The sequence below is a fragment of the Oratosquilla oratoria genome, chromosome 36, assembly GCF_046742065.1.
Source record: "Oratosquilla oratoria isolate Oo_2021 chromosome 36, ASM4674206v1, whole genome shotgun sequence".
In the NCBI taxonomy this organism is placed as follows: Eukaryota; Metazoa; Arthropoda; class Malacostraca; order Stomatopoda; family Squillidae; genus Oratosquilla; species Oratosquilla oratoria.
This window is the reverse complement of record NC_134812.1, coordinates 40,859,077-40,877,097: the sequence shown is the minus strand read 5'-3', so window position 1 is coordinate 40,877,097 and position 18,021 is coordinate 40,859,077. Positions and strand designations below refer to the sequence as shown.

At 38.4% G+C, this 18,021-nt stretch overlaps 1 protein-coding gene across 1 annotated transcript in view; it reads right to left on the bottom strand.

Annotated features, from left to right (window-relative positions):
* The window catches only part of LOC143019121 (zinc finger MYM-type protein 1-like), a 73,649-nt gene that overhangs the window by 40,514 nt on the left and 15,114 nt on the right, over window positions 1-18,021 (bottom strand). The window contains exon 3 of the mRNA XM_076174816.1: window positions 1,084-1,225. Coding sequence (XP_076030931.1) covers window positions 1,084-1,225 — 142 coding nt within the window. The remainder of the gene's footprint in view (window positions 1-1,083; window positions 1,226-18,021) is intronic.

Genomic DNA, 18,021 nt, shown 5'->3' with positions numbered 1-18,021 from the left:
TCCTAAATCCACACTGTTCCTCACCAATTACTCCCTCTCTTCCTCTCCTAATCCTCTCAATCAAGATCCTCCCATAAGCCTTCCCAACTACACTTAACAAGCTAATCCCTCTGAAACTACTACATTCACACTTGTCCCCCTTTCCCTTGTAAAGTGGAACTATACAAGCACTCCTCCAGTCCTCTGGCACTCTACCTTCTCTCCAGCAAACATTAAATAACCTCACCAGCCAGTCCACCATCACTATACCTCCTTTTTTAAGACATTCTGCATGGCATCCATCCAGACCAGGTGCCTTACCTGCTTTCATCATCTTAACTGCTGCCTTCACTTCATCCTTCCTTATTTCTCCTCCATTTTCCTCACTCATCACTCTCATTTTCTTCGCATTTCCCACTGCAGCTATCTTTCCCTCCCTATCCTCCTTCACATTAAGCAACTCCCTAAAATATTCTGCCCATCTTCCCCTTACTGCCTTCTCTTCCATTATCATCTCTCCATCTATACCTTTTACCTTTTCTTCTCTACTTGATTCGCCTCCTATTCCTCTCTTAATTTCTTTCCAAAACATCTTTTTATTACTTTCAAAATTTTCTGTCATACTCTTACCCCATTTTACATCTGCTCTCCTCTTTGCCTCCTTTACCTTTTTCTTTACTTCTCTTTTCTTTTCCCTGATAATAATAAATTATAAACGAGTGCATGAATTTCTTTGTCTTCACAAATTGCCTGTAAATGACAACACACAAAACACGAAAAAAAAATTGATAGTTTTATTTTTCTTGGATACCAAAATACAAATATAAATATATTGAAAGTTAGTTCAAATACATCTCAAATACATTTACAATTGTATCCAACCACACACACGAGCGATCCGTTTCCTTTGAAGAAAATGTAATTCTAGTGCGTTGATAAGTAGATAGATAAAAATAATAAGTAAATATATATTAAATAGAAAAATATGTGTATAGATAAATAAGTAAATGAATAAACAAATTAATAAATGTTGTCAACCCCTTTGATGCCCAGCGTGCACACACGTATATGGAGCGAGAAGTACTCCAACATCTTCAAGCTAACTCTCCAGGGACCCTTTATTGTTCCTCCGGATCTGAAGCCAAGGGACATCCTATTGTTCCTAGTGACCCGAGGACTAGGCTTCCAGACAACACCTGTTTGGACAATGGAAGCCGCCAGCTTTTCGGGTGAAACGCCCTGACACCTACGTCGGAAAAAAGAGACCGCGCTCTTCAACTACAATAGAAGCGGCGACTGTCCGACGCCTGCCATCGTTGCTCAACCTGACGCGACTAATTTTCTTTTTAACCACATGTAAATATGGTAACTTTTGTATATATGTAAATTTATGTAGAATCTGTCAACTCCCCGAGGCTTCTTCGGAGGTTGCAGTGTATGTATAAACCAAAGAAAACACTGGAACAGTAAAGAAAGAAGCCCGCTTAGACTTTGCTTCTCCAAATTCTAGTGATTCAATAATGTAGACAGAAACTATGAATCTACATTCTGGTGCCACCGTGGGATCCGAAGAAACAACTCTACCATTTCCCCGAATCAACAACTGTACGACAGCGGCTTCGGTTGAACATAGCCATCTTCCAACTCTATGACCTTCGTGGAAATCAAGCATCCGAGTCGAGGCACAGGCTCCTCTCCCCTGCATCGCCAAACATCAATAGGGGGCAACCCTTCTTAGCTTCATCGTCCAGCATCCTACTACAAAAGCGAAGAGTTCTACTTCCAACCTGTGCATCACCCAGCATCACTACGAAGCGCCACTGCATTGCTTCACTCCATCGTAAAAGCACTAAGAGCAAATCCCTCTTCATCCGGCATCCTACAACAAAGCACCGCTGCATTGTTTCGTTGCATCGTTCAGCATCTACTAAGAGGTAATCCGTCTTCACTGCATCCTCCAGCATCTACTACGAGGCAACCCCTCTTCGCTGCATTCTCCAGCATCTACGACTCCCGCCGCCTCCACGCCAACACCGAGACGTTGGATGACCCCCCCTTCTCCAACATCGCATCGCTCTTCGGACGTCACTATACCAAAAGTCAACGATTGTCGCGGCATCAAGAGCCAATAATCTCACCCCACCCGCCCCACGCATCTACCTTTGCAAGATCTCCATGTCCCTTTCTTTTATTTTTGTATACGTCATACACACACACACACACACACACACACACACACACACACACACACACACACACACACATATATATATATATATATATATATATATATGTGTGTGTGTGTGCGTGTGTGTGTGTGTGTGTGTGTGTGTGTGTGTGTGTGTGTGTGTGTGTGTGTGTGTGTGTGTGTGTGTGTGTGTGTGTGTGTATGTATTCAACTCACCAGCCAAATACACTGTATTAATTACTCCTGTTTCTAGCAGTGCATCTTACCACCGATTCGTCCAACTGCATCGGAAACCCCCTACATCATCTTGAGTAAGTAGATATGTTTTCGTTCTCATTATCACCTAGGAGCAACACGGTCACTACCAATTTCTCTTATAAATTAGTCAACGAACGTGTCCAAACCTCTGACTCGACATACCGACCCTGTACACAAAGCTGCTCTACACTAAATTCAAATACACAAATATATCCCCTCCTTCTGCTAACAACTTTTCAGAAAATTCACCTGCTATTCAAAACACCATGACAACACAAAAATTTATCACCGTAGTCAAGAATGAGACAACATTACCTCTCTTTAACAGCAAGAACATTCTTGCACACAATTTCCTCAATGACGTTAAATCAGAGATAACACGAAGAAACGCTACAGACAACAAGACTAAAATACCCAATAATAACATCCAAAGTAGATAAGAATAACACACTAACTGGTGACGTCATCCAGTCTGATTTATTTGAGGAAACCTCAACATATCATGAATTCGTAGAACACTTTATTTTTTTATTGTTTCTGCATTTGAGCCACTTGGAGCACTTTCCCACCTATACGCTTTGACAAACTCTTACAATCATGACCCACACAACACAAAAGAAAAAGCTGTCAAAATAACTTCAACGTTAGTGAACTCAGAGAAAGCCTCAAAAACTCAGACTGGGTCTCAGACAACAAAATTTCATTGAAACACATAGTCTCACTCATGGCATACGTATGACTACTCTCCCAATTACACCCAGACACACTCCAGAAAGCTAGCACAATTCCATTCACAGGAAATTCTCTGACAGGGACAAAGCTTTCACCCAGATCCAGAGGTAGTCAGTACCCATCGCACACACCCACATATTAGCTCAGGTCGCATGGTCCCCCTCACATAACACGAGATCAAGGCATACATCTCGCACTCGATATCGCTACACCAACGCTCTCCTTCAGGAACACAAATATTTTGTACATAATGTCACAAACCAGGGCACATCGTTAACACGTGTTACCATAGATGCCCTTCACAATCAAACAAACACTGCGATCATCACGGTGCATGTTTTCACACGAGTGATCGTTGTCGTGTGCTGCTAGCACGGAGGTAGCACAGACAAGAATCCTCAGATCGCTCTTCTGCTAGACATTCACGTAACACATCTCTTGAGAGAGCTATAATTTATCATTAATTACCTTTTTTCATTTGTAAATAATCATATCAGTCATTCATCATAATTATTCAATATACTTCATTTATATTTTTTCATTATTTACAAATTATTTGTCAACACTTTGAAGTGGATAGAATCGTCTGGGTTGACTCGAAGAAGGTAGAGTGCGTGATTAAGGCCTAAGGAGGCCAAGAGGGGGGAGGGGAAAGTGGAGGGGAAGAGGGGGAAGAGGTGAGAAGGGAAGGAGGAGAGTGGGAAAGGGGAGGGGAAGAGGAGAGAAGGAAAGGGGGAGAAGGGGAGAAGGATGAAAGGAGGAGGAGGAAAAACGGAGGGGAAGAGGGGACAAAGGGAAGAGGGGGAAGATGGGAAAGGGGGAGAGGGGGAACGGGAAAGGGGAAGGGGAGAGAGGGAAAGGGGGGGAAGTGGGATGGAGGAAAAGGGGGAGGAGAGGGAGGGAGAGAACACACGCTCCAAGTATTAGGATCTTATCTTTATCATCTGTTCCTACTCGCATACAGAGATAAGGATAAGTTACATTATTTTTTTATCAAATTTGATCGCTCGCGTAGATATGGACGGACGCGTGTTTATGAGAAGAGGTGTAGAGCCATAGTATGTACACACACACACACACACACACACACACACACACACACACACACACACACACACATACACACACACATACACACACACATACACACACACACACACACACACACACACACACACACATACACACACACACACACACACATACACACACACACACACACACACACACACACACACACACACACACACACTCACACGGTACAAAGGATGACGTGAAGAAAGTTAGCTCCAAAAAAGACCTTGGAGTAATTATCACCAAAGATATGTTCCCAGACAAGCATATATACAAAATAGTCGGAGAAACATACAATTTACTAAGACCAATAAAGGTGGCTTTTAATTATTTGGATGAAGTAATGATAAAAAAATATTAGTCACACTGATAAGACCAAAATTGGAGTACACTGCGACACTATGGACACCTAGCACAAAAAAGAATATAAAGAAATTAGAAGGAATCCAAAGAGCAACGGCAAAGATGACACCAACACTTTCAAAATTGACATAAAGAGATAGACCAAACTGGAACTACTAACCCTGTAACAAAGAAGAGAAAGAGGAGTTCTATTGGCCATTTATAGAATCATAAAAGGCATGGAAGTCCTTGACTGAGAAGACTTATTAAAGTGGGATAAAAGTAAAACAAAAGGACACAAAAAGAAACTCAAAAAGGATAGTTACAGAAGAGATTTGAAAAAATAGTTTTCCACGCAGTGGTGGATGTCTGGAACAAATTAGAAGAAACGATAGTGTGTGGAGACACCATATAAGAATTTAAGAACAAAATAGAACAAAGTAGATACTGAGAAATACAAAGACTGCGAGCATAGCTCCCCTTCCCGTATAATGCAATTAGGTAAATACAAATACATGCAAACGTACACACACACACGTGTACGTAAGAAATCGTTCGTGTGCGTACACACACACACACTCACACGGAGTTCTGAGCTCTCACCCGGGAGGATAATAGCTGTCGATCACCAGTTCATCACGTGGTCCAAGACCGCGGAGGCGAATTACACACTGGAAGTTGGCATTCCTTGCGCGTGGGCAAGAAGTTAGAGTATGTGTGTGTATTTTACCTAATTGTATTATACGGGAAGGGAGCTATGCTCGTGGGACCCGTCTTTGTATATTTCAGCATCAAGTTTTTTCTTAAAATCTTGAATAGTGTTTGCACAATGTTTCTTTATCTAAATGGGACCTTTCGCAGTCAGGCTCGCAGATTCCTATTAGCGCTAGAATTTTCAATTGTCTCGGATTTCACGAGGCAAAGGGGTGACTTAGCTAATTTGGAAACAGATATTTAAAAAAATACGACATAAATTGCTGCATAAGTGTATTTAAAATTAAAAACATGACTCTTAGTGTTATAATTTTTATTTACTGGTGTGTGATAAGGCTTTGTTAATTTGATTATAAGATAAAACTATAAATAGGTAATTGTTTTTACTGAAGTAAGTATGAGCAGTAGAAATAAGAGGATATTGATTTCGGTTTATGCATTTTATCTGAGTGTTGAGAAATAATGGATATCACTATCACGTCCTGTATATGAAGATAAGCAGTGAGATAAAAAGATAACAACGGTGGTGGCGGACGTACGAGTATACTGAAGTGAGCGACGTTTGTGTTAAAAAGTAGCTTCTTAAATCTGCTGGGAGCTATTTTCAAACAAATATGACTAATTTCACGTGTGCCGTGTCAGACTCCACGTAAGATTCAAGAAGCCGAGGGTTAGTAATCGTACCGGAAAAATTAAGCCTTCGATGCAAAATTATATTTTCTATACATTACATGGATTTGCCTATTGCTTGGTGCACTCAAATGAAAGTATATATCAGTATACGTCCATTGAAGTCGGTAGAAAATGACAAATTGCTTGGCTTGATACAATTATAGGCTGTTTTACGAATATCTTCTGTAATTATAAATAGAGGCTCAAACAATGATATATGCCGTTTGCAATCATGAAATTAATGGACTTAAATTTCAGACACAATAATGTACAACGATACACCTCTGTAAGCTTATAATACTTGCCCAAAAAAGTATTGTTTTTCCGGCAAGAATTACAAAATGTGGCGGTGTCCGGTATCAAATCGCTCACTGCGAAAGGTCCCATTGTTCCAGATATCCAGCACACTGTGTGGGAAGCTATTTTTTTTTTTTTTTCAGATCTCTTCTTTAGTTATCCTTTCTGAGTTTCTTTACGTGTCCTCTTGTTTTTCTATTGTCACTATTTAGTAAATCGTTCCTATCAAGGATTTCCATTCCTTTCATGATTCTATAGATAGTCAGTAGATCACCTCTTTCTCTTCTCTGCACCAGTGTTGGTAGTTCCAATTTGGATCATCTTTGTTCGTATGTTAATTTGGAAAGAGCTGGTGCCAACTTTGTTGTTGCTCTCTGTATTCTTTCCAATTTCTTTATATTCTTTTTAGTACTGGGTGTCCATAGTGTCTCTGCGTATTCCAGTTTTGGTCTTATTAATGCAACTAATATTTTTGTTAATACTTTCTTCATCCAAATAGTCAAATGCCACTTTCATTGACCTTAATAGGTCGAAGGTTTCGTCGACTATTTTGTTTATATATTTGTCCGGTGTCATGTCTTTGCTGATTATTACTCCAAGGTCTCTTTCCAAGTTCACTTTATTTTTTCTTCACCAATTTTATAGTTTTTCTCTATTCTGTGTTTACTTTTTCCAAACTCCATTATACTACATTTCTTGATATTGAAGTTCACTTCCCACTTTTGAGTCCATTTCCAGATTTTGTCCAGGTCTGATTGTAATGATTCACAATCCTCCTCTGTTCTTACTTTAGTATTTTTGCGTCATCTGCGAAGAAATTCATATAACACTCCACTCCTTCATCCATGTCGTTTATATATATGGCAAACATGATTGGAGCCAGCACCGACCCTTGCGGGACACCACTTATCATTTCTTCCCATTTCGAGTATTTGTCTCTAATTACTATCCTCATTTTTCTCCCAGTCAGGAAGTCTTCCATCCATTCCAATAATTTACCTCCGATGCCACCTATTGATTCTATTTTTCTTATTAATTTCTTGTGTGGTACCTTATCAAATGTTTTTTGTAGGTCTAGATAGGCACAGTCTGCCCACCCATCCCTCTCTTGTATTATTTCTATTAGTCTCGAATAGAAGCAGATCAGGTTTGTTGTAAATGATCTTCCTTGTCTAGATCCAAATTGATTTGGATTCAGTTTAGTTTAGTTTTTTCTCCAGATGTTTGACCCATCTACATTTTGATCACATTTTCACATATTTTTGCTACTGTTCTTGTTAGGGAGACCAGTCTGTAGTTAGTTGGATTTTCCTTGTTTCCTCCTTTATATATTGGTACAATATTTGCATTTTCCAGTCTTGTGATACCTTTCCTTCTTTGAGTGAGCATTTGTTTATATTGTATATTTTATCCAATTTGCAATTTCATCCGGACTATGTGATTTTCTGACATCAATTTTTTTTTTTTTTTTTAGGCTGATTTCCTTCTTTGTTGTAGTTATTTCCTTCATTGGGGGTGGGGGGTTCTGTCTCTCTACTCCCTACTCCCACACAGGTGAGTTCTCAGTTGTGAATATGGATTTGGAATGATTGCTCATAATTTCTGCCATTTCTTGTTCTTCTTTATATTCACAACTTCTCTGGCGTAGCTTTTCTATTTCTTGTTTGTTTTTTAGTTTACCATTCACATATCTGTAAAATAGTTTAGGTTGTTGCTTGCATTTTTCTTTTATTTCTTGTTCATATTTTCTCTTTTCATCGCTGCGTATTTCTACATATTCGTTTCTTAGTTTGATATATTGTATGTTTGCCATTTGCTCGTTTTTTTCAATTTTTCTAGGCTTTGTCTCTTTTATCCTTAGCTTCTCTACATTTTTTATTTTACCAGTTCTTTATGTATATTTTCTTGCTTTTGTTGTGGTACATGTTTGTTCACTCCCTCATGATAAATTTCTTTTAGTATATTCCATTTCTCTTCCATCCTTGTTTCTTCCTTTAGGAATTTTTCCCAGTTTGCATTACGAAAGAATTTTTCTTAGGTTTCTCAAAATTCGTTTTGTTGTACATTGGTCTTCCTATTCTATGTTTCTCATTTCTTCTTAGGTCTATTTGCTCTTTTAGTTGGAATTCTATCAGTACATGGTCACTCTTTCCTACTGGTGTTTTGTAATCTATTCTGTTCATAATTTCAGATTCTGACGTAGGTATTAAATTCAGTCTCGATGGTTCCTCATTGTTTCTGTATCTGGTATTTTCCTTTATGCACTGAGTCATTGTGTATTCAGTGGTCATATCGAGCAGCATGTTGCCCCAGATGTCTTCTCCACCCTTTACTGTAATTTCTTCCCAACATATTTCTTTTGAATTAAAATCACCCATAATTACTATATTCCTCTTTTCTTCAGATTTTTTTTAAGTTTCTCAAAATTCGTTTTGTTGTACATTGGTCTTCCTATTCTATGTTTCTCATTTCTTCTTAGGTCTATTTGCTCTTTTAGTTCGAATTCTATTAGTACATGGTCACTCTTTTCCTATTGGTGTTTTGTAATCTATTCTGTCCACAATTTCAGGTTCTGATGGTTCCTCATTGTTTCTGTATCTAGTATTTTCCTTTACGCACAGAGTCATTGTGTATTCAGTGGTCATATCGAGCAGCATGTTGCCCCAAATGTCTTCTCCACCCTTTACTGCCATTTCTTCCCAACATATTTATTTTGAGTTAAAATCACCCATAATTACTATATTTTCTCTTTCCTTCAGTATATCAGTCAGTTCATACTTAGTATCTTCCAACAGTTTGGAATGATTATTTTCTGTCCAAGACTGTGTTTTGGGGGTTACATACACTACTACAAATTTTCTACTTTTCATGTGGTTGCTTTCAATTTTTATCATAATTGATTCTACATTGTTTTTTCTTTCTGTTATCTTTGTCACATTTAAATCTTTCCTAGTCAAAAATAATACTACCCCTCCCTGTTTTTCCTTTCTATTCTTCATCCAACAGTTGTATAGACCTTGTCCCACAGTATTTGGTGGTAGATTTTTTTTTTTTTTTTTTTAGTTTCAACTATTCCCATTATGTCTGTTTTTTTTTTTCTAACACCAGATAGTCATTTAGTTCATTCAGTCCTGAAATCATTCCATCTATGTTGGTATAGGCTAATTTTATTATTTTCTTTCTTCCTCGTCATTTTCTGTCTGCTCTGTTTCCTTTTTCCTGATATATTATTTTCTCAGCCTCAAGTCCACAACTTAAAAAAAAAATCTTTTCAGTCTCTGTTCTCTTTTCATTTTTTTTATTCGCTTCATTTCTAAGTTCCTTTTCTTTTTCTTCATCGCTCATTTCTTTTTTCATCCATACATTTTTGTGTTGTTCACTGCTTGCTAGTTTTGCTGTTATAAATAGTACTTCCTCTGCAATTATTTGTGACCTAAGTTTTACTTTTAGTGGCCTATATTGTTTTTCTTTAGAGTATCTATCTATTTTATAAGTTTCTTCAACTTCTTTATCTAAACTTTGTCCCTCCTCTTGAATCTTTTTCAGAATTTCTTTAGCGATCTCTTTTTCCTCTTTTTCTCTCTGATATCTAGGAACATCATGCTTTTCTTTAATACCATATATTACAATGCATTTTTTTTTTTTTGTTCACTGTATCCCTAACCAAATTACCTTTCTCTTAAATCACTTGGATTACCGTTTCTTTAGCATTCTCCTTGACCTGCTGCTCCATTATTTCTTTAAAAAAATCATTTTTGACTTTCCTATTCTACTTTCCACTGCTTCTTTATTTCTTGGAAGTCATTTTCTTTGACCTTTTCTTCCACTTTCTCGATCACTGCCTATATTTGATCCTTCATCTCTTTCTTTAATGCCTCATTCCTATCTTTATTTTTCAATCTTTTATTTTCTCCATTTATCCTATTTACTCGTAGTTCCATTTTCAATCTATTTCCCTGTTATTTTCTTCATTGGCCTTTTCTAATAGGACTACTTCTTTGTATATACTTTTGCATTCACTTTTGAGTTCGATTATTCCATCTAACAATTCATTGATTTCTCTATTTCTTATTATATTATTAAACCTGCGTTCTCTTTCCGTATCTATCCCTCTATACATATTGTTATTTTCCTTGTTGAATCCCGAAAAAAAAAAATTCTATCAAACCATTGGTATGTCTTTGGGGTCTCGTTCAGGCACGTCTTTTTCGGTATAACTCCAAGTGGTGACTCGATTTTACGCCCAGTCATCTTTTTGTTGGTTCTTTTTCCCTATATCCTTCGTTTTTTGTTTGTTTGTTTTTTTCATTTTTTGTAACTGATCGTGATAAATAAATAAATAAATAAATAAATAAAGATACAAAGACTGTTACATTGTCGGTCACTCAAACTATGTATCACTCTTCTCGTTTTGTGTAAACAACTAGGTAGGGGTTGGTTGGTTCCAATATCGTTCGTCGGCGAATCGCTGGTTAGTGGTCCGAAGCGTGTTCTCGATACGTCTTGCTTCGATCGCTTCTCGTGTGTGTGTGTGTGTGTGTGTGTGTGTGTGTGTGTGTGTGTGTGTGTGTGTGTGTGTGTGTGTGTGTGTGTGTGTGTGTGTGTGTGTGTGTGTGTGTGTGTGTGTGTGTGTGTGTGTGTGTGTGTGTGTGTGTGTGTGTGTGTGTGTGTGTGTGTGTGTGTGTGTGTGTGTGACACAACAACACGCATATATTAGAGCCAGTAAAATCTCTGAGCTCTCATCAAGAAGGGAACTAGCTGTCAATCACGAGTTCAGCACGTGGTCCAAGACCATGGTTAATCACGCTCACACGCGCACACACACACATATACACAACTTAATGCCCAATTGTGCATAAAACACACCAAATTACACCAGATTACATACCTCCCAGGCGTGAATACACACACACACACACACACACACACACACACACACACACACACACACACACACACACACACACACACACACACCGTCGATCTCCGGTCTCGGTTTTCATTGCCTCTTTAACTTCCAAGACGAGAACACGAGGATATGATGATCCACTTCTTCCTTCTGCTGTTGCACCTTCATCAAGTGCTGCTGGCGGCGACTACAACGATGAGCCCGAACGTGGTATGTGATTTTATTCTATTTGTTTATTTATCTACTTATTTGTTGATTTATTTTTGTGCATGGCCTGACTGCCGTCCAATCATCCTACTACAGGAGTAGTTTAGACTTTATTTATTTCTGTCTATCTACCCATCTATCGCGTTTTCGTCTATCCCCCTTTCATCCAATTAATGACATACTTTCATTCTTCTAATTATTAATTTGTTTTTTTTTTTATGCTTAACTAATTTATCCATCTATTTGCGTGATATCTGTTTACTTCAGTTTGCTTGTTTATTTGCTTCCGTTTATCGTTCTGTCCATTCTATTCTGTCTGGCGATAGACGAGATTATTCACACACACACACACACACACACACACACACACACACACACACACACACACACACACACACACACACACACACACACACACACACACACACACACACACACACACACACACACACACACACACAGTGGAGCGTTCGCGGCCGCCACTACGGCGGTCCGGGTTCGAATCCCGCCCAGGGCTGAAATAATCTCAGTATCACTAGGCTGTGAGTCGTTACTCCAACTCGTGGGCGGGGAGTTGGGGGTGTGTCTGCGTGTAAAGTCACAGTATTGCCCATAGATCGGTTATATATGAGCTCTGAGCTCTCTTCCGGGATGGTAATAGCTATCGATCACGAGCCCAACACATTATCTAAGACCATGGTGAATCACACACACACACACACACACACACACACACACACACACACACACACACACACACACACACACACACACACACACACGGATTGTGAATTGCTGCAGAGAGATCTGAACAGAGTTTGGAAATGGAGTCAGAAGTGGAAGTGGACTTCAACATTAAGAAATGAAGCATAATGGAATTTGGAGAAAAAGAAATATCAGGATAATATAAAATTGGTGCAAAGGAAGTAAAGAAAGTGGAATCTGAAAAAGACCTTGGAGTAATCATCACAAAGGACATGTCCCCTGATAAACAGATAAACAAAATTGTCGGAGAAACCTACAACTTGCTAAGATCAATAAAGGTGGCCTTTACTCACTTGAATGAAGAAATGATAAAGAAAATATTAGTCACACTAATTAGGTCTAAACTGGAGCACGCAGCGAAACTATGGTCACCCAGCACCAAAAAGAATATAAGAAAAATCAAGATAATCCAGAGAGCAACTACGAGGGTGGCCCCAACACTACCAAAACTGTCATATGAAGAGAGATTGTCAAAACTAGAATTACCGACTCTGGAACAAAAAAGAGAAATAGGTGACTTGTTGGCTATCTATATAATCATGAGAGGTATGGAAATCCTTGATAGAGACTTACTAAATTGGGATAAAAGAAGTAGGCTACAAGGGGACATGGAAGGAAACTAAAAAACGACAGTTACAGAAGAGACCTGAAAAAAAAAAGTTTTCCCCACAGAGTGCTGGGTGGATGGAACAAACTAGACGAAACAATAATGTGTGCAAAAAACATACGCGAATTTAATAGCAATTTGGACACATCCCTTCCCGTAAGATACAACTAAGTAAACACACACACACACACACACGATTATGATCGAAGTGGAAGACAGAGATAAGAAGAGCAGAAAGTTTGTGATAAATTATGTGCCTCCGAAAACAGCCTCGTGGGAAGAGAGTGAACATAAAAGTATGTTAGAGGACACAAAGATAACATTAAATAAGATAATGGAAGATGGAGGAAGAATAGTTGTGATGGGCGACTTTAATTGCAAAGAAATCTGCTGGGAAGAGATGACAGTAAAGGGTGGAGACGGCTCATGGGGAAACGCTCTACTTGAGATGATTACTGACAATACAATGACACAGTGGATACAGGAGAGCACTAGGTATAGAAATGAGGAAGAACCATCGAGACTAGACCTAATAATTACATCTGAACCTAGAATAGTGGACAAGATTGAATATAAAACACCAATAAGTAAATGTGACCACATATTGATTGAACTGGAACTAAATGAAGAAAAATACATGAAAAGAAATGAACAATATAGAAAAGGAAGAATGATGTATAAAAAAACAAACTTTGATAAAATAAGAGAATTCTTTCAACAAGAAAACTGGGAAGAAATATACAAAGAAGAAACAACAGTGGAAGAGAAATGGAATATTTTGACCAAAATTTACAAAAAAGGAGTGGAAAAGTATGTCCCAAGACAAAAACAAGAAAAAGAATATGTAAAATGCTGGTACAATAAAAGTTGTATTGAGTTAAAAGACAAAAGAGACAAAGCTTGGACCAGATGGAAAAAAGACAAAAGGCCTGAAAAATGGAAACTATATACCTGTTATAGAAATGAATATGTACAAACGTGCAGAGAGGAAAAGAGAAAATATGAAAAAGATGTCATAGAAAAGTGTAAAGATCAACCAAAACTATTTTACAGATTTGTAAACAATAAATTGAAAAACAAACAAGACTTGGAGAAATTAAGACAAGGAGGAGTTGAATACACAGAGGAAATTGAAATGGCGGAAATTATGAACAAACATTTTAAATCAGTGTTTACAAGGGAGAACATACAACCTGAAGAGATCGAATGGAAAGAGAAAGTCCCTCCCATGAAAGAAATAGAAGTAACAAAGAACGAAATATTGAAACACTTGAGTAATCTTGATGTCAGAAAATCGCATGGACCAGATGAAATAGCAAACTGGATTTTGAAAGAATGCAGGAAAGAACTGGCAGACAAAATACATAGCATAATAAACAGTTCCTTGAAAGAAGGAAAAGTTCCAGAAGATTGGAAAAAAGCAAATATAGTACCCATATATAAAGGAGGAAATAAAGAAGACCCTACCAACTATAGACCAGTCTCCCTAACAAGTACAATAGCAAACATTTGTGAAAGAATTGTCAAAAGTAGATGGGTAAAATATTTAGAAAAAAACGTGTTAAATCCAAGGCAATTTGGATTCAGACAAGGACGATCATGCGTCACCAATTTAATGTTTCTATTCAAGGCTAATAGATATAATACAAGAAAGTGATGGATGGGCTGATTGTGCATTTCTAGACATAAAAAAAGCTTTTGACAAAGTACCACATAAGAAGTTGCTTAAGAAATTAGAAACTGAAGGAGGAATACAGGGCAAACTGCTTAATTGGATGGAAGACTTTTTGCAAGAAAGGAAAATGAGACAAACACTCAAAATGGGATGAAGTAATAAGCGGTGTTCCGCAAGGAACAGTTCTGGTCCCAATAATGTTTGCTATATATATTAATGATATGGATGAAGGAATTGAAAGCTATATGAGCTTCTTTGCAGATGATGCAAAACTACTGAAAAGAGTGAACACGGAAGAAGATTGTGAATCACTACAGAGTGATTTAAATAAAGTACAGGAATGGAGTAGGAAGTGGGAGATGGAGTTCAATACAAAAAAGTGTAGTATAATGGAATTTGGAAAAAGCAAAAACAGAATAACAGGATCATATAATTTGGGAGAAGAAGGAATAAAAAAAGTAGAAAATGAGAAGGACCTGGGACTCATTGTTATGAATAATATGTCACCTGAGAAACATATGAATAAGATTTTTGGAGAAACTTATAATTTAATAAAAACAATCAAAGTTGCATTTACATACCTGGATGAAGAAATGGTGAAGAAAATTCTAATCAACCTCATAAGACCAAGATTGGAATATGCAGCAACGATATGGTCACCAAGTACAAAAAAAAAAATGTATAAAAAAAAAATTGAAAGAATACAAAGAGCAATTACAAAATTGGCACCAACACTCTCAAAACTATCATATGAAGAGAGACTAGCAAAACTTGAACTACAGACACTAGAGCAAAGAAGAGAGAGAGGAGATTTGATAGCTATTTACAGAATCATGAAAGGCATAGAAATTACTGATAGAGAGAATCTGATAAAATGGGATGATAGAAATACAAGAGGACACGGAAAGAAAATAAAAAAAGACAGCTATAGAAGAGATCTGAAAAAGAACAGCTTTCCTCACAGAGTAATAGACAGTTGGAACAAGTTAGATGAGAAAGTAGTGTGTGCAAAAACAATACATGAATTTAAAAATAGTTTAGATAAAATGAGATATGAAGACGGGACAGCACAAGCATAGCTCCCCTTCCCGTAAAATACAACTAGGTAAATAAACACACACACATACACACACGCACGCACACACACATTCAGGGCTGTATGGATTATTTGTACCTAGATCTAGAGAAGCTTTCTACAAAGAACCTCACACACACACACACACACACACACACACACACACACACACACACACACACACACACACACACACACACACACACACACACACACACACACACCTATGGAAATTGGGACACATTGGAGAACTAACTAAGAGCTAACCTCGTAAATGGATGAGAAAAAGAGGATGAGAGGACGTGAGAGACGTCAGGATGGAAGCCAATGATCAACAGAATCCCATAAGTGTCGGTACTCTCTCTTGTGATGTTGCTTCCCGATGGAAACGACTGCAAGGCACAACAAGCTACACTAACATGTATGTACATGATGCGAAGATCATGGGAAGAGTGGAAGATGAGGAAGTCTGTAAGCTGTCGGAAAAAAACAAAAAAAAACAACAACAACATACAAGCCAAGACTGGAAAATGAATTTTAATGTCAGGTAATGCAAAATATTTTGAAGTAAGTTACAGCTCTAAAAATAATTGTACAATTCAGTGGAAGGTGAGATATTTAAAAAGGCGAAAGAACAGGAAGATCTGGGGGTGCTCATAAGGAATATTCCAGCCACTTGACAAACGGACCAGTAAAAGAGTAAGATTGTGGAGGAGACGTCTTTTGACAGCATGGATAAAATAAATAAATAGATAAATAAATAAATAAAGATAAATAAATAAATAAAGATAAATAAATAAATAAATGAATAGATAAGTAAATAAATAGATAAATAAATAAAAATGGAATTTGCAGCAGCGGTATGGCCCCCGCATAGAATGAAGGATACAAGCAAGATCGAAAGAATACAATGAAGAGTAACCAAAAAGATTCCAAGAGTTGCAGAGGCTGGGCACACTAAACCTTCCAACGTTGAAGGAAAGAAGTGAAAGAGGGGACTTGACTGCGGTGTTCAGACCATTCAAAGGACTTGAGTGTGGTGTTCAGACCATTCAAAGGGGTATAGACAAAGTGGACAGAGGAGATATTTTGGTTTGGAATATAACAGAAAAAAAAAGATAGCTGAAGGATGTAAAAAAAAAAAAAAAAAAAAAAAAAAAAAAAATAATAATAATAATAATAATAATAATAATAATAATAATAATAATACATGGATGTACAAGTTATGATAGCCTGAGAGTAAGAGACAGGACACCATGAGCGTAGCTTTCCTTTCTATACAGTACAATTACGTAGATACAAAAGGGTAAAAGCACGCTAATTCACACACACACACACACACACACACACACACACACACACACACACACACACACACACGCACAGACGGTGGTAGCATTCGCGGCCGCCACTACGGCGGCCCGGGTTCGAATCCCGCCCAGGGCTGAAAAAATTCAGTATCGCTGCGCTACGAGTCGTTACTCCAACTCTCTTGGGCAGTGAGTTGTGTGTGTGTGTGTGCGTGTAAGGTCAGCATTACCCATAGATCGGTCATATATGAGCTCTGAACTATCTTCCGGGAGGGAAATAGCTGTCGATCACAAGTCCAACACGTGATCCAAGACCATGGTGAATGATGCACTGCCGCCCCTCCCTCAGGTCCTCGACACGAAGTACGAGAACTGCGAGGAGCCCTATAGGTGTAGTCCGTCTTTCGCCTGCCGCTCGCCCATCCCCAAGAGGGGAAGGAACTGTTCGGCGAATTTTGTGTGCTGCCAGTACGGGGGTAGGTCATATTTTCATTTACATTTTATAATCATTTACTTATTTTATGTATATTATGCTGTCCCCCAACCCCTTGTTGCTGTCCTGTACCATTTCTCTGAGTATTCTCTTTCTGATTGGGGGATTTCCCTGTGGTGGGGGAAAAGAATACTGCCACCAAGTTTTCCCACTTGGATCGTAAGAGGCGAGAAGAAAGGGACGGGGAGAGGGACTAGGCATCCTTCTCCCTGTAGCCCCAAGGGGCAAATTCCTAAAAATCAAAGGAAAGGCATAAGGGGTGCTGGAGGGCCTCGGGCCAGCACCCTAAGGTTTGGGTCTTTTAATGTGCGTGGATGTGGTACAGATGAGAGTAAAAGGGAAGAGATAGGTAGTATGTTTGTGAGAAGAAAGTTGGATGTGTTGGCTTTGAGTGAAACTAAGTTGAAAGGGAAGGGTGAGTGTAAGTTTGGGAGTGTAAGTGGGAGGTTATCAGGAGTGAAGAGAGGGCGAGGGAGGGAAGGGGTGGCTATTCTAGTAAGTGAGGAGATAGGTAAAGGGGTAGTGGAGTGGAAGGAGGTTTCCTCAAGGATAATGTGGATGAAGGTGAAACTGGGAAAGGAGATGTGGGTCTTTGTAAGTGCATATGGGCCGGGCAGTGAGAAGAACATGGAAGAAAGGGAGGCCTTTTGGATAGATTTAAATGAGTGCATAGAGGGTTTAGGAAGAAATGTCAATGTAATAGTACTGGGAGACCTTAATGCTA